Source organism: Dryas octopetala, chromosome 2 (assembly GCF_963921425.1).
Source record: "Dryas octopetala chromosome 2, drDryOcto1.1, whole genome shotgun sequence".
NCBI classification, from domain to species: domain Eukaryota; kingdom Viridiplantae; phylum Streptophyta; class Magnoliopsida; order Rosales; family Rosaceae; genus Dryas; species Dryas octopetala.
In genome coordinates, this window is record NC_141367.1 from 27,842,923 (window position 1) to 27,860,588 (window position 17,666).

General features: G+C 36.5%; 4 protein-coding genes across 4 annotated transcripts; 3 read left to right on the forward strand and 1 right to left on the reverse strand.

The window, feature by feature from the left end:
* The first annotated feature begins 143 nt into the window (after window positions 1–143).
* Window positions 144–3,201, forward strand: LOC147295091 (SNF1-related protein kinase regulatory subunit gamma-1-like). The gene is made up of 7 exons (XM_086231291.1): window positions 144–271; window positions 639–814; window positions 1,070–1,423; window positions 1,616–1,716; window positions 1,891–2,157; window positions 2,232–2,404; window positions 2,659–3,201. Exons 2-7 carry the CDS (start codon window positions 646–648, stop codon window positions 2,936–2,938), a joined length of 1,344 nt encoding a protein of 447 aa, XP_086087417.1. The 5' UTR covers window positions 144–271; window positions 639–645; the 3' UTR covers window positions 2,939–3,201.
* A 469-nt stretch (window positions 3,202–3,670) lies between these two features.
* LOC147295092 (SNF1-related protein kinase regulatory subunit gamma-1-like) lies at window positions 3,671–6,162 on the forward strand. Its single transcript, XM_086231293.1, has 6 exons — window positions 3,671–3,766; window positions 4,168–4,343; window positions 4,428–4,870; window positions 5,098–5,364; window positions 5,454–5,626; window positions 5,767–6,162. Exons 2-6 carry the CDS (start codon window positions 4,175–4,177, stop codon window positions 6,041–6,043), a joined length of 1,329 nt encoding a protein of 442 aa, XP_086087419.1. The 5' UTR covers window positions 3,671–3,766; window positions 4,168–4,174; the 3' UTR covers window positions 6,044–6,162.
* LOC147295093 (Pentatricopeptide repeat (PPR) superfamily protein) lies at window positions 6,159–8,037 on the reverse strand. The gene has a single exon (XM_086231290.1). It carries the CDS (start codon window positions 8,022–8,024, stop codon window positions 6,159–6,161), a length of 1,866 nt encoding a protein of 621 aa, XP_086087416.1. The 5' UTR covers window positions 8,025–8,037.
* Window positions 8,038–12,945: 4,908 nt separating this feature from the next.
* Window positions 12,946–17,623, forward strand: UBC2 (ubiquiting-conjugating enzyme 2). Its single transcript, XM_086230447.1, has 6 exons — window positions 12,946–13,263; window positions 14,274–14,407; window positions 14,525–14,550; window positions 14,676–14,765; window positions 16,582–16,670; window positions 17,331–17,623. The coding sequence occupies exons 2-6, from the start codon at window positions 14,283–14,285 to the stop codon at window positions 17,457–17,459; spliced, it is 459 nt and encodes a 152-aa protein (XP_086086573.1). The 5' UTR covers window positions 12,946–13,263; window positions 14,274–14,282; the 3' UTR covers window positions 17,460–17,623.
* Window positions 17,624–17,666: the final 43 nt, after the last annotated feature.

The window sequence follows — 17,666 nt, forward strand, 5'->3', positions numbered from 1 at the left end:
GTGTTGGGGCATGACTGAGTCACGTTTTATGGGCCAGGCCCAATAGACCCAGTAGACCCAAATGAGCATTTAAGTAACTAGCCCATTCCGAAGAATACTGGTGATGAGTTAGACGTCCAACACGTATCCAGTGCCTACATATGGCAAATCTGGATTCATGCATGCAGAATCCAGAGTCTCTGGGAGGAGATTATGAATTTATGATCTGAGTTTCCATAGAAGACAAACCAAAAACCCAATTTCTGAATCCATTGGAAGCACAAACTTTGAGGTACCCAACACCAACCAAATCCTCCAGTATTTTTCTTGGTCTTCTTTAGCTATGTATATCAAACAATTTTTGTCTATTTTTTGTCTATTAAATATGTGCAAATTTATAGGATGGAATGGGAACTTTGCAATGGTATCATGATTTCTTGAATATGATTTTTTAGTTATTTATTTAGATTTATTATGTTAATGAACATAGTCTAAGGCGGAATTAACAACCAAAGATCAAATCCATTATGGTTTTGGTACATTGATTGAGGAATTAATTCTAGTATTGTACTACGTACATTGATTAATTTGATTCTATGACTTTGTATGAACTATGAAGACATTGAATAACTGATATTTTAATAATTTCTGGCTTTCAGTGTACATATGGCACAAGCACAAGAGGTGAAGGAGAGTCGTCAAATTTCAAAATACGATGCCTACTTCGACAAAGTCCAGTCTAGGAAGAAATTACCACGTCAGCTACAAGAGAATTTAACATTTGCATTTTCAAAAGTTCCAGTTTCATCTTTCCACGCTATCCCTGCAGGCAAAGGTAAGAACACGATAGTATTTAATTTGTCCATGCTACAATTTCTTCATTGGTTAGTTTAATTAAGGACTAGAAATGATCAGATATGCGCATGTTGTATCTTAACACTTCATCTATGAGGTATCGAGTTCAAATCCCCTAATCCAATATTGCTTGATAAAGAAAAAGAAAACACTAGATATGATCAATTGAATGAGGTAAGTGATTAATTAGCTAAAATTACAGTGCCCTCTAACCATAATTATTCTTAATTTGCAGTAATTGAGATTGGAGCAGATACATCTATTGCTGATGCAGTGAAGGTTCTGTCTGAAGCCAACATTTTGTCAGCTCCTGTGAGAAACCCAGAGGCAGAAACCAGTTCGGATTGGAGAGAGATATACCTTGGAATCATAGATTACTCTGCCATTCTTCTTTGGGTGTTGGAGACTGCACAACTATCAGCAGGGTCTATATCAGCTACTGCAACAGCTGCTGCTGGAGCTGCTGGTGCCGGGGCTTTCAGCGCCATTGGAGCAGTGGCATTGGGTGTCACTGGTCCTGTTGCAGTTGGTGTCCTAACTGCTGCGGCAGTTGGTGCTGTTGTGGCTGGCAGCGCCGTCGGAAAAATAGGTGAAATATGTGGACGCACCCTAAAGTACCCTAAACCCCTTAATGGCTCGTCGCATTCACTTGAATTTTTTTCATAACATTGGAGGGAATCGAACTCTAGACCTATCATAATCCTAATCCATTAGCCCACCCTTACTCCAATTGAAAATATTATTGCTAGAAACGATATTTTCTAACAGCTTTCTGCTGCAGACGCAGGGATGGGAGAAAATGCTCCCAATACATCTGCTGATAAATTGGGCGAAGATTTTCACAAAGTTATACTGCAAGATGAAACATTCAAGTCAACCACAGTAAGTTTAGATTTCTACCAAGAATGAATGAACAAAATGAGTAAAGTTATGCTGCAACATGAAATAGCAAGTGAATGTTATGTGGTTCTAAGTTCTTGCAGTACTTTTTAAGTTATGTGAGTGAATGAACCATATACCATATATTTATGATATATATTTACCTGAATGTTTCAGATAGGGTCCATAGTTAAAAACTTCCGGTGGGCACCTTTCCTTCCAGTAGCCACAAATAGTTCTATGTTGAGTGTCTTGCTATTGCTCTCAAAATATAGGATGAGGAATGTACCTGTAATTGAACCAGGCAGTCCCAATATCTTAGACTTTGTTACCCAATCAGCAGTTGTTCAGGGTCTCGAGGGATGCAAAGGAATGGACTGGTTTGACTGCATCGCTGCAAAGCCCATCTCTGATTTGGGACTTCCCTTTATGTCCTCTAATGAGGTAATAAGGTTGCCCTGGTTATTCTAGAAAATTTGGACTTTCAATTTTGATGTTGCTTTTGTTCACTTGACCAGGTTATTAGCACCCAGAGCAATGATCTTATAGCGGAAGCTTTTAAGAAAATGAAAGATAGCCAAATCGGTGGTCTTCCAGTCGTTGAGGGGTCAAAGAAGAAGATAGTAGGTAACATCAGCATAAAAGATATCAGATACTTGCTGCTCAAACCAGAGCTCTTCTCCAATTTCAGGTATTGAAAGACAAGCTTTAGACCTCAGAAATTACATTCACTATTATTTACTCTATTGGACTCATCTGGGAAATGTTATTTTGTCTTACAGTCTGACATGTTATGTTATCAGACTGTCAATTTGTATCATTAAATAAGTGAACTCTTGTTTTAGTGTTTGGTGCCAGATTGACAGATATTTAGCAAGAGAACATTACCATTCATCTGGTTATGGATGTGATGGAAAACTTAATTTGTTTGCCTCTTTGTTTCAGGAGGCTCACTGTTAGGGACTTCATGAGCACCATCTCAACAAACCAGGAAATTGGAAAAGCAATCTTACCAATTACATGCAGTCTGGAGTCCCCTCTTGGCAATGTGATTCACAGTCTTGCTTCCAAGTCTGTTCATAGGATCTATGTAACTGGGGTGGAAGGTGAAGTTGTTGGTGTAATCACACTCAGAGATGTGATTTCATGCTTCATTTTTGAGCCCCCCAATCACTTTGATACCTGCTTGGGGATTGCAGTGAAGGAGATACTGAATCAGTACTGAGACATCTGGTTGTTAAAAACTTAATATATGGAGATACAGAGAGGGAGAGAGAGAGTCCAAAATTTTGGTTCGGGACCATAAAACAATCGACTACTGAGTAGCAGTTACGTTTCATGCAGTCTTATTAAACTATACATTCTATCATTTGATTATTCATCATCCCTCTAATCCTTTCTGCATCCTTCCAACCTTCCAAGCCCAACATTTATCAAGATTTCTATATATATTGTAAAAACTAATAAAGGTTGTAAAATTTTATAGAATAAAAGGATTGACATCATGATTTGTGAGGTTAATTTCAATCCCCTTTTTTTCTCCTAATAATTATGTCAAAAATTTGAATGCCAGCGGTTTGTTAAACAGGTAACACATATACTTATGCAGATTACAGAAACAATTGTATATAAATTATACATAGTTACAAATTATATAGTTATAACTATAGAATGTGAACCCCAAAGAAATGGAAAAACAAAGTTTTTCACAGGAGGAAAAGGAAATTGGAAAAAGAGAAAATGTGGAGCTAAGAGCCTAAGAGCAAGACAGTGTTCTCTTGTATTCTTCATTTATGGATCTATGGGCAGGGCTAAGTGATTCAGGTCTCCTGGGCCAGGCCCAACTGAACGCTCAAGTGACGAGCTGATTTCGATGACAAGTGGTGAGTTAGATTTCCAACAGATATCCAATGCTTACACATGGCAAAGCTAGGACTGTTTTTCTTTTTTATTACAGAAGCCTCGTAACTGTTTCTCGGAAGAGAACGATCAGAGTTTTCATACAACAGAACCAAAACCAATTTCTGAATCCATTGGTAGCACACACTTGGAGGTATGCATATCCTAAGCCCACCAATCCTCGAGTATTTTTCTTGATCTTCTTTCGCTAGCAAACAATTTATTGTTTTGTCCACTCTCAAAAGTGTCGTTATAGGATGGAATGGATCTTTGCAGTGGTTTATTGATTTCTTGAATTTGATCTTGTAGTTATTTTGATTTATTATGTTGAAAATTGTTTTATTGAGTATATTAATTCCCCAATGGGTTCTAGATTTATCCCCAGAAGGGTAAGCCATGACACAAATCAATTCGATTATGATTTTTGAACTGGATTAAGAGAATGATTCTGTGACTTAAATGATTCTTCATTTATGGATCAATTCGATTATGACTCTGTGACTTCTTATGATGACAATGAGTATGGTTGTTACATATTCCGATTTTTGCCTTTAGTGTACATATGGCACAAGAACAAATGGTCAAGGAAAGTTCTAAAATTTCAAGCTACGATGCCTACTTCGAGAATGTACAGTCCAGGAAGAAATTACCACGTTCGCTACAAGAGATTTTAACATCTGCATTTGAAAACATTCCAGTTTCATCTTTCCCAGGAGTGCCTGGAGGCAAAGGTAATAGCAATGATTGTTTGTGGACCAGATGTGAATTGAATGAGATAAATGATTAGCTAAAAAAAGTGCAATTACCGTTTGCAGTAATTGAGATTCCAGCAGATACATCTATTGGTGATGCAGTCAAGATTTTGTCTCAAAGCAACATTTTGTCGGCTCCAGTAAGAAACCCAGATGCAGAAACCAATTCGGATTGGAGAGTTAGGTACCTAGGAATCATAGATTACTCTGCCATTATTCTTTGGGTGTTGGAGAGTGCAGAACTAGCTGCAGTTGCGCTATCAGCTACTTCAGCAACAGCTGCTGGAGTTGGTGCAGGAGCAGTCGGCGCTATTGGAGCACTAGCATTGGGAGTGACTGGTCCTGCTGCAGTTGCAGGGCTAACAGCTGCTGCAGTTGGAGCTGCTGTCGCTGGTGGTGCAGCTGCGGACAAAGGGATGGGCAAAGATGCTCCCACAGCTGCTGATGAATTGGGCAAAGACTTCTACAAAGTTTTACTGCAAGAAGAGCCCTTCAAGTCAACCACAGTAAGTTTATCTCCACCAAAGAAGATTATAATTGTAGAGTATTGGTTGCCTTTAGTACACTGATCAGTCATTTCTGAATCACTTGGTTCCACTTCTTCAGAAATTGACAAGTGTATTCGTGCACCTATATTGCAGAGTTGCAACCAAGTTCATGAAATAGGGAATGTTGCTCTTGTACTTTTTATTGAATGAATGAACCATATATGATATGCACTTTTATTTTTCAGGTAAGGTCAATACTTAAATCCTTCCGCTGGGCACCTTTCCTTCCAGTAGCGACAGATAGTTCTATGTTGAGTGTCTTGCTACTACTCTCAAAATATAGGCTGAGGAATGTACCTGTGATAGAACCAGGCCAACCCAATATTAAGAACTACATTACCCAATCAGCAATTGTTCAGGGTCTCGAGCAATGTAGAGGAAGGGATTGGTTTGACTGCATTTCTGCAACACCCATCTTTGATTTGGGACTTCCTTTTATGTCCCCTGATGAGGTAATTAAGGTTGCCTGGTTACCAAAGCATTCTTCTGGCTGACTAGTGAATTGGGGGTTTCAAAATTGTTCCTTTGTTTTCTTGGCCAGGTTGTTAGCATCCAGAGCAATGATCTAATACTGGAAGCTTTCAAGAGGATGAGGGATAACCAAATTGGTGGTCTTCCAGTTGTAGACGGGCCAAAGAAGAAGATAGTTGGCAATGTCAGCATAAGAGATGTCAGATACTTGCTGCTCGAACCTGAACTCTTCTCCAATTTCAGGTATTGGAAGGCAAACTTTAAACCATTTGCACCCTGATGGTCAACTGTCAGCAGAGGCAATCACCTCCTCCCTTCTTTATATAGACATCTTCCAAGCAAGCCTTGATGGTCAACTTAATTTGTTTGCCTCTTTCTTTCAGGAAGCTCACTGTCAGGGACTTCATGAGCACCATCTCAACATCCCAGGACATTGGAAAAGCCATCCCACCAATAACATGCAATGTCCACTCAACTCTTGGTAATGTGATTCAAAGTCTTGCTTCCAAGTCCATTCATAGGATCTATGTAGCTGGGGAGGAAGGCGAAGTTGTCGGTGTCATCACTCTCAGAGATGTTATTTCTTGCTTCATTTATGAACCCCCCAACCACTTTGATAAAGACCTGGGGTTTGCAGTGAAGGAGATGTTGAACCAGTGAGGCTTCTGTTTGTAAAGAACTTATGTGAAGATGCAGAGATAGCAACAAAGTTTTGGCTTGCGACCCTAAAACAATTGACTATTGAGTTGCAGTTGCAGTTGTTTTATTGGTAACTCTACCTTTCATGCAGTCTTAATAAACTAAAGCCAGGGAGCTTTCTTAATCTTTTATTATTTATCATTTCTCTAATCCTTTCTGCATCCTTCCACCTGCCAAGCCCAGCATATATCTTGGACAGGATCACAAAAGGTGTTGGGTTCTCTGGCTCTAATTCTGAAAGTTTTATAGCCATTTCTTCTCCCAGTTCTGAATCTAAATGACACTCGCAAGCGCCTAGCAAAGAAGCAAAAACTGATCCAGAAGGCTCTGGTAAGTCTTGTATTAATTCTCGGGCTTCATCCAACCTCCCAGATCGACCCAAAAGGTCAATCATGCAACCAAAATGATCCGGATTTGGTTTCAGTCCAAAATCTCTACTCATCATCCTAAAAACTTGCCATCCTTTATCAACTGAACCAGTGTGACTACACATACATAGAAGACTGGTGAAAGTTGCTGCATTTGGTTGTACTTTTTCTTCCAGCATCTGCTCAGAGATCCCAAATGCAGATTCGTTCTCTCCGTTTCTTCCGTACCCAAATATCATTGCATTCCAAAATGCTGGATCATCAGGTTTTACTCGAAACCAATCAAAAATTCTTCTTGCCCAAGAAGACTGCCCACATTTCATGTACGTGTCAATGAGAGCAGTGGAAATGAATAGATCACTGCTAATATGGGTCCTAATTGCATGTCCATGGACCTCTTTTCCACATTGCAGAGCAGTTAAATCTGCACACGCCGGTAAGAGACTTGTGAGAGATTTTAAACTTGGGACTACACCAGCTGATTGCATTCTCTTAAAATACTTGAAAGCTTCAATCCCCTTCCCTAGCTGTGAAAACCCACTGATCATTGAATTCCAAGTCACCGAGTCAGGTTTAAATCCTTCAGATTCCATCTGTTTGAAAAGCTCAACAGCATTCTCACTCTGCGCATTCAACATCATTCCAGCAATCATGGTGTTCCATGTAAACAAGTTCCTGTTTTCATTTAGTTCTTTGAAAATTTCATATCCCAGTTGCCAACAAGCACACTTGGAATACATGTCCGCAAGTGCTGTTCCAACCATTGCATCAAGCCCCATTTCAATTTTTATGATCAAACTGTGGACCTGCCTGCCAAAGCGGAGGTACAAAAGACTAGCACAGGCAGAAAGAACACAAATCAATGTGACTGAATTAGTTCTTTCACCAATGCGTGCTCTCATTTGCTTAAACACATCCAACACCACGCGAGGAACCCCATTTTGCAAAAGCCCTGATATAATAGCATTATAGCTCACAATATTCTTAATGGGCATTTCTTCAAACACCTTTGCAGCCGAAACCAACCCTCCGCAGTTCGAATACATAGTCAGAATCGACGTTGCAACATAAACATCACTCTCAACGCCCAGCTTTACCGCCAAGCAGTGCATTTTCGTGCCATGTTTCACACTTTCACACGCGCATAACATGCTAGCTATAGTAACTGAATTGGGCCTGAACCCTCCAACCCCCACGTTCTTAAACACCCACAAAGCCTCTCTACGGTGCCCATGTTGCAAAAACCCGGAAATCACTGCATTCAAAGAAGCTAAGTTTCGGTCAGGCATCTCGTCGAACACCTTGAGTGCATTTTGAACAAGATGAAGCTTCATATACACTCCGGTTAGAGCCGTGGCTGAATAAACGTCAGCGAAAAAACCTGTTTTGATTAAATGGGTATGTAGCATCTGGCTTTGTAAGGCTGATTGGAGCTTGCCACAGGCTTTGAGAAGAGGAGGGAATGTGAATTTGTGAGGACGCAAAGAAGCAGAGTGGTGTTGAGCATATAAGCAGAGGGCTTCTCTGTATAACCCCTCTGCGACCAGTCTTGCTATTTCGAATTCGCGCTTCATGGTCGCGCAAAGAAGCCGATTGCCCGGTTGGTGTTGAGTCACTGTTGAGCAAATGAGCAGGTAGACTTTCTCCTGTGTGTTTGTTTGGTTTTTATTTTTCAAGAAATTGGCTGGGCTGGGCTCAGTTGCGGACTTGGATTGGCGTACATACATGTAGGCCTTTAAGTTTCGTCCGATCCATGTTTGCCTATCAAGCTTTGTTCGGTTCAGCCGACGAGCATAGCATGTGGGATAGAGAATCAAAGATTGATATCCAAATGGTGATATAATTATCTACTTTCCAAGCCACTTTTGTCACTGGGGCATATTCAGGAAAAAAGTGTAGAGCTTTGATATAATTGAAACATACGTGGGTTAGTCAGCAGGCTGAATGCGAAATGTGAGAGAACTTTCAATCAGTTTTAATACAAGAATCAAATGCAAAATGTGAGAGAATATTTGAGTTGCTTTTAAACAATGATGACGTAATTTTCGAGAATATATAGCTCCAACCAAGGAGTAAAATTTCGGTTTCGAAGAAATTTTGGATAGAAATTTTCGCTAAAATTTCGATTAAAATTTCGATTTCGATAAAATTGGACAAAAACAACGAAAATTACTGTTAAAATATGGAAATTTTGAATGAAACTTGACCATATGTTTATTTAATATATTATCTACTACATTGATAAAAAAACATTGAAGAAATCAAATAATATAGTAGATTTTATGTAATATATGATGAATATAATGCGCGCCGGAGACAATACCGTTAAAAAAATACTTCACTAATTAATAATTATATAATAAAATTATACGAATAAATCACCAATGTGGCAATGGAAAGTAGCAAGCTTACTCAAAGGGACTTGGAAATGGTCTTCGATAGTTAAATTAAGCCAAATTGGGTTAAAATAGAACCAATCCGATGATAGCAGTGGCGACAACGGTTTACTTAAAATTTCAATTTTACAAATTATCATAATTGGAAAATCAAACATTAAGGAACTGAAACTTCATGATAAGGGGATAAATTTCTTTTTTTATAATTTATGTTTACAACTAAACGAAACACCAAAATGACCAAATCAAACTCCAAATAAAATCTCAAACTTTTTTTTTTTTTTCCAATTGCCTAAAGACTCCAAATCTCAATCTACCTTAAAAAAAAAAAAAATTTCTTTCCTTTTTTTTTTCTCTTCTTTTTTTTTCTTTCCTTTTCTTTTCTTTTTTCTTTTTCTTTTTCTTTTTTTTCCTTTTTTTTTCTTTCCTTTTTTTTTCTTTTCTTTTTTTTTCCTTTTCCTTTCTTTTCTCTTCTTTTTTTTCTTTGCTTTTCCTCTCTTCCCCCGTGATTCATGCCTAGGCTACACACTCATTCTCTCTCTTCTCTCTCCTCTCTCTCTCTTTCTTTTTCTTTTTCTTCTTCTTCTTCTTTCCTTCTTCAGTTCAACCCCCCTGCCCAGCCCGTGACTAACTAGTTTGACCTCACCTCACCTCTTCCTTTTTTTTTTCTCTTTTCTTCTTCAGTTCTCATCTTCTCTTTCTCTCTCTCTCCTGATCCCTCACTCCCTCCTCCTCCTCCGTTCTCTTCCCTCTGCTCCCTCTCCCTCCCCCTTCCCGATCTCCCTCCTCGGATCTCTTCTCTCCCTCCTTCGACGGCGACGGCGGTGGCGGCGGCTCTGCCTCTTTCCCTCCGGTCTCAGCCTTCCCTCTCTCTCTCTGATCTCTACATCGAAAATTTCACCAAAATTTCGAGGATTTCGGAAAATTTCAGCGAAATTTTTCAAAATTTTTCGAAATTAATTTGGTATGGTGTTAAAATTTTCATACCCCTAAAAAACGAAATTTTACTCCTTGGCTCCAACTGATGCATGGAGTAATTATTCCCCAAATTTATTGTGGCATACAATTGGCTTTTGAGGAGTGTCGTATAGGCTGAAGGCTGGGTTTTGTTTTCTTTTTGGTTGAGAAAAAGTATGTCGCTTTGCTGTAATGTAATGTTGGCCATAAAATGTTATGTTAGACAACCAGCAAAGACTCTATGTTCATGCTTCATAAAATTAGTGCAAGGGATTGACAATATGTCAATCAATAACCAATGGTTTTGAAGAAATGTGTAGGTGGTTTTTTTTTAAGGTAATAGTAGGTATACTATGTTTTAGTACTATTTAGTGTATTATCTCTTTAATAAAAATAGCATCCACCATTACAAGTGGAGTCTACCTTTTTTAAAAGACAATACATTAAATGATATAAAGCATAATATCCCCAGCATTTTCCTTTTCTTAATGCAAGACCTGTCATGTATGCTGTATTAACATCAATATGTGCCAACAAATATCTAAATTGTGCAGATTCTCTGATTGATGTTTGTGCAAGAGAATCTTTTCTTTGCAGAAGGCCACCACTATTTTCTTATCTTTTTTAGCTAAAAGCCCATCATCACTTGGTGAGGAATCAATATCAACCAGATTCCCAAATGATCACCTATATTTTCCTTCATAGGTATAAACTCACCTCTATTCCAAGTACTATAATTTATTCCTTTCATACCAACCTAGCTAGCATTAAAAAATCAAAATGTTTGGCTCTTTTTAGTGACCAATTTTCTCCTTATATTAATACATGTCAAATTATGATTGATTAATAAGAATGATGGACTACGAAGGCACTGTAGTTTGAATTCTTAGTTTAACCTTTAGAGTTAGACAGAAATGGAGGTAAAATTTCTTGTGAATCTCTTAAATTCGGTGTGAATTGTTGTCTTTAACCGGCTTAAGGAACTAGTCTAATGTTCGAAAGCTAATACAAAACACTCTTGGTCACCAAAATAAAAATGATGGACTCACTAGACTCACCATAAGATTTTTTTTTTAAAGAAAATAATTCACCATATGATTTATGGTTGAATTTGAATTGGTGATTACCACATTTGACTCATAGAGTGAGTGGTTGGTCTTGTCAACCAATTAAGAACATATGATTTATGCCGTACCTTTTATGTGGAAATGCTAACGTACGTGCATGTAATTGGTGTAAAATACCTTTATCGGCCTTAGATCACGTATCTATCTATATTGGTATGAAGGGTCCACGTCAAGAAATATGATGGTGCATCATTTCGTCCAATATTCAAACATTTGTTAATTTTTCCAATCTACTTTCAATATAATTTCTAATTCAAGAAGTCATTTTCGCAATACCAATTTAGAAAATCATTTCCAGGAAATCCATAATCTTATTCTTATGAATTTTGTGAGGATTAGTTAATATATGGCATTATGGCTGCATAGCTCTTGGGGTAATAATAATTAGGACTGTAATTTGTAAGGATTAATCAATTTTTTGGATAAATTGGACGGGATTAACCTAAATTTGTCCGAATCCAATTGAAAATTTTAACTTGTATGGACGATTTAAAGGGAATCCAAATTGAGTTTAGATTTACAATTTATTAATCTAACCAGATATAGAAGCTTGTTGTACCAAAAAAAAAAATAGAACCTTGGATTAGGAATCCAACCTAATATTATAATCTAGGGAAAAAAAACATTTTTAGTCTATGTGTTTTACCCCAAAAACATATTTGATCCATACAGTTTCAAAATTTCATATTTAATCCCTATGTTTTATGTTTTTTGCAATATAAGAACAATTTTAACAAATTAAAAATTTAAATTTTTGTTTAAAAATTAAATTGAAAGTTACATATATGATTTGTTGTCATTTTTCAGTAAAACTCGTGAGTTTATTAGTTTTAATTTGAAAAAAAATTCATATGGTTATAAAATATCCTTAAATTGCAAATAATATAAAACACAATATTCAAATGGAGAATTTTGAAACCACAAGGACCAAATTTATTTTTGAAGTAAACACAGAGACTAAAATTGTTTTTTACGCTATAACCTAATATATGGACATTTAAAAAAAAAATCTAATATAGGGGCCTACGGAATGCCCACCATACTCTACAACAAAATTTTTTCTTTTAATTTTCTCATTGTACTCAAATAAAATTTCAAATTAAAAAAGAAAAGAATCAAACAACCTAACAACCTTAACCCAGTCGTTTGGGCAACCCATCACCTCCCCCATTTCCAGCAGTCCATTATACTGTCTCGACCAAGATTTATTTCTTCTCTTCGCTAACAAGTAACAACTCATCCCTCCTTTCTTATTGTCTCTTTCTGTTCCTCTCTCTTTCTTTCTCTTGTTCATAGCTAGCTTGAGAATGACATCAGCAACCATACCGACCTTCATATTGCATCAGAGACAAATATTTTAGTATTGATAGAGAATATAAAATTTATCAACTAGAAACTATAATTAGGTAAGCTTTTGTTTAAATACTTGATATAGATTGTTAATGACCACTTAGTCTGATAGATAATTATCGGTCTTCCTTTACCGCAGCGAGTCATGAGTTTAATATTCATATAGAACATATGATTTCATTTAAAAAATAATTAATATGGATCAACAATATCATAATACTAACATATACAAACCCATTATATTAAGAGATTTCTTGTTTAAGAGATAAATTGCGAGGTCCACTCTATATTGTATTTTGTGATCAAAATTATCTACATTTTATGTCTTCATTAAAAGTTTATTATTACAAAAAATTAGTTAAATTAAAAATTATTTACACATAGATTAAATGGTTTTCATTTCAAGTATATTTTATTTGTTTATTTATTTGATTAAAATTAAATAGCTTAATAGTTTTTTATTTGTTTTAATTTTTACAAAAATGATATTTGAATAAATACTTAAAAATAGACTGTTGGAATTACTAAAATACTAATGAGTGGTTCCCATAAAAAATTCTTAAATAAATTTGAGAGATCCATCGATGAATAGGGGCTGCAAACACATACATACATATACATTCGGCTTGCATGTATTGTTGGCATAGCAATTAGCAACTTGGCAAGAGCAGAAGACACGCCAGTATAGCTGTATAGGAAAGAGAGAGAAGGAGCGCTGACCTGAGAGAGACTACCAATACAATTTCCCTATAAATCATTCAACTCAAAAAACTTTTAACCTAAAAATAATCTCTCTCCCTCTCTGGCTGTCTTTCTCTCTCTCTCTCTCCCTCTCTGGATCGCCCGGTCGCTGTGGAAATTCTTCTCTGACACCGCTTCTTTTTCTCTATACCCATCTGTTTGTTTCGCGGGAAAATTCGTGAGCTGCGAAATCTTCCTTTTCCTTCCCGCGATTCTGAACATCTGCCGCCGTCAGCTAACAGGTGTTCTTAATTTTAAGCCTTCTGTTTTCCTCTATATAGTATCTCTCTTAATTGAATTGTGCTCCGATTTCTGGTCTGTATGGAATATGATTTTGCAGAAGATCTAATTTGTTGATTGTAATACAAGAAAGAAACCCTAACTTTTTCATTGTAAATCATAGTAGCTTCAGGATTAGCTGATTGGGATATTGGATCTTGGGTTTTGGTTAGGTGTACTTGTGCTTTCGAACTCGTACGGTAGCAACCTGTTGACTATAATTTTGGGTGTAATACTGTAATTTTTGGATCCAGTTAGTCTTGAATTCAGTCCACAAAAATTATGCTTTTGGATGAGTAATTCAGTCCATAAGTCAAGGCATCATCTGTATACAATTCTTTAGCTAGTAGAGGTTACGTGAGCTTTTCAAAACTACATATCTAGGTTTAACCTTTAGGTAATTCTTATTTAACCTCAATTATGTTGTTTGAATGCTTAAACATGTTGCTTTCCTGATACTTTCTAATTTCTCTGATACATATCCAAACAGAAAATAGCATAAAACACAGAGATAATAAAGACATGGATGTCTCTTCAAGAGGAATCACACCATATATTCAAGTTGTATTCTCAGATAGCTCATACACAGTGGAATTACAATTATTTATAGGGCTTGGAAATTGAGAAAAAATACCTATACGACTAAGTGGAAATATAGTATTATCTAGATAGTACCAGATGGAATAATTTGGTCTGGACCCATCATGTGTAGCAGATGGTCGTGTGGGCTGATGGAATGTATTGGCAATGGATTGATTATTGCAGGGTGGTTAGAAACTCGACTGGGATGTTATCATTCTGCACCTCTTTTGTTGATAAAAGTTTTCAACAACTTTTATAAATTTATTATCTTTTAAATACTAATTAGTTTTCTCTCTTTCATTGGTGCATGCATGTTTTCATTTGTGCACAAATGTTTCGAAAAGTATTTGACTATCACTGAGTATTATTTTTTTGTTGGCCTAATATTTAGGCGGTGAGGATGTCGACTCCTGCAAGGAAAAGGCTGATGAGGGATTTCAAGAGGTTGCAACAGGATCCTCCTGCTGGCATAAGTGGTGCTCCTCAAGACAATAACATTATGCTTTGGAATGCTGTTATATTTGGGTACGTGGCAGAAGGAGATAATATTTTGTTTACCTAGTTCAGTTTTATCTCCATTTTCATGGTTTTGCTTAAAATCAAGTACAGTTTTATTTATGCACTTCATTTTTTGAATTGCAGGCCTGATGACACCCCATGGGATGGAGGTAAAACTGATTTCTTATTCCTATTACAAACCGAATAAGAAATTCATATCATGTTGCAATTGGAATTTTCTTCTTTCATGTATAACGGTTAAGCTACATCTTTTAAGATACTTTGTGTCTTTCAGGTACGTTTAAATTGACACTTCAATTTACAGAGGATTATCCAAATAAGCCACCAACAGTGCGTTTTGTTTCTCGAATGTTTCATCCAAATAGTGAGTTCGAAACAGAAACTTCACACATGCACACACCTTACGTTTGTACGTTTATGGAAAAATTAGGGTGTCATTGTTGGTCACCTTGATTTATTGATTAAAACTTTGTCTCTTTTATTTGTGATTTAGGGCCTTGACTTTTGTTCACTTCAGCATTTCAGTTGCCAACTCATCATGTATATATATTTAAAATAATGATTTTTGTGTTCCTAAAATGCACTTTCCTATTCAAGCCGAAATATTATTGTTTAGCTCCTAAAGTTACGGCAACTTATTATCATACCAGGCTATCTTCTCAATTTGAATTAATGAGTCATTTAATATTACGATATGTCCCATGATCAAAACATCACATTTTAGGGAAGCATGCATCCATTGTACCCATTAATATATTTATGCCAATTCAGCTTATATCTCATAAAATATGTACCAATTGTACCAGCTCAACAATTAGTTCTCATCTGCCAAATGTACCCATTCGTACATTACCCTTTTATGTTTGGCACTCGAATTGTTAAGCCCTTTAAGCATTTTATCAAATACTTCGATTGCAGAAAACGTACAGTAAATTATATTTTACACATTATGCTCCTTTTATTTGCTTTCTAAAACCTTATTGTTTGATAAGTTGTACCCACCAAACGAATTCCTGCATTTTATCAAATAATTGGAAGTCAAAAGTAGAAGGATACATTCTGTCAAAATATTATCGTATACTAGCACGCAAACAAACACAACCACCCTTATGAATCTGCATTTTCTGTACCAAAAATATGCCTAATCTACTTGGGTCGATCGATGAAATCCCCATTTTTTGAAAACTTGCCTTCATGTTGCTTGGGTTGTGTTCCAAGCAGAACAACGGCCTCAAAATCATTTGGAACGTCAAAGTGGTTGTGTGGATGCAGCAAGATAGTGGTTTAGTGTTTTTCAAATTAAGGTTAATTTTATACTCAACAATTCAGGATTAGGAATTCAAATCTAAATTTTTTTCCATTTTTGAAATGTTCTGATTGCGTGATTTGAGGGAGTGGAATGGATGCTTGGGTTACTGTTTGGGGGTAAACTTATGTTTGGTTTCAGTCAAAGTGGTGGCAATTTTTTGTAATCAATAGTACATTTGGTTCTAGTTTTAATAACATGGCACACCATTAAAGATTTGGCCTTCAATCAAAAAACTAAAACACATAAGGTTTTTGTCTATAAGATAGACTAGTGAGATATCCCTACATATATTGGTACATATGTATGCACATACAAACAGAAACATTTGCGATTCAATGGTTCTTAAATTAGTAAAGGAGTTTACTATGTCAGGAGTGGTGTCGATATTCCTAGCTTACCAGTAAGCTTCGTGTATTCTCACTTACGTATAAGGGATATCTGGGTTTTTGTTTATGTATTTCTGTTACAGTTTCTTCTCTTGTAGTGTCCTTTATCAGGACTTAATCTTCTTCGGTGTCATATCCCTCGCATTACATTTTTTTTTTGGGAAGAAAAGTAGGCCTTTCATCATTTCTTTTTAGTCATTATACATCTATTTACTATGCCAAATTAGCTTCATATGGGTGAAAAGGAGCTGAGTGCATTTGGTTTTTGTTTTGAAGCTTCCAAATATTTGTTAATTGAGTATTGAATCACTGATATCTTCACCTTCACAGCTTGTTATTTGTTGGCTCTTACCTCTTATAGCTTGTTGGCTTTGCTGTGCCATTTTAATGCTCATATTTGTGAATATGTTTTAAGAAACAACCGACTTGGTAATATCTCAGCTGTTTCAAGTTTTAAGTTTTGCCTTTGTTCTGCCCCTTTTCAGTTTATGCGGATGGAAGCATTTGTTTAGACATCCTTCAGAATCAGTGGAGCCCTATCTATGATGTGGCAGCTATACTTACCTCCATCCAGGTATTTGGTTATGTTCTGTTCAATTCTTGCTGATTTCTAGCGATTTGATTTCTTTAATTTAAGTGCGTCATGGGCTATGCTTTTAAGTGCTAGACACCATGTGAAATCATAGTTAACCATCTTCGAGTCACATAAATTATGGTCTTTGTAAATCTACCTGCCCCATCTTGTCCATTCCAACTTGTAAGTAAAAACCCTATGTAGCATCTTTTTGAGCAGTACAAGGAGCAAGGCAGCATTGGTTAACTAATTTGAATTCTTTCCCAAAGAAAATTCTGATTTTTCTGTTTTCTTTCAACCATCTTACCTATGTATTCAACTGCACCTTCAGACCTCAGTATGTCTATTACTTCTTTTAAAGCAAATGCCATGTATGTCCCTTTCTGCTTCATCTCTCATTCTAAAGTACAAGGACCCATAGAAGGATGTAATAATTGAGTGTTTCTTATTTCACCTCTCTTAACTCTTGGTTAGCACTTTCATGTCCCATAGAATTGCTCTCTCTCTCTCTCTCTCTCTCTCTCTCTCTCTGTGTGTGACATACTAAAGCAATACAAATAGATGAAATATAAAGATTTGTGTATGGAGTTGACTTTTTTTTAATGGCTTTTTCTGAGATGTCATGTGATGTTTCTAAGTCGTAATATTTTCTTGCTGCAGTCATTGCTCTGTGATCCAAACCCAAACTCTCCAGCAAATTCAGAAGCTGCACGGATGTTCAGCGAGAACAAGCGTGAATACAATAGGAGGGTGCGTGAGATTGTTGAGCAGAGTTGGACTGCAGATTAGTCCCTCCTGATAGGGAGCTTTGAAAAATTGGTTGAACAGCCTGTTTAAATAACTTGAAACTTGAAAACCATTGTGTTGTGAACAACTCGACTTTTGACCTTGTGAAATGTTTGCTTGGGCTTTATTCAATGGCATTAGGCCTCGAATATCTATATTTTGGACCAGCTGCCTTGAAGTTTTCTTCTACCTTGTGCATTTAATTTTGCT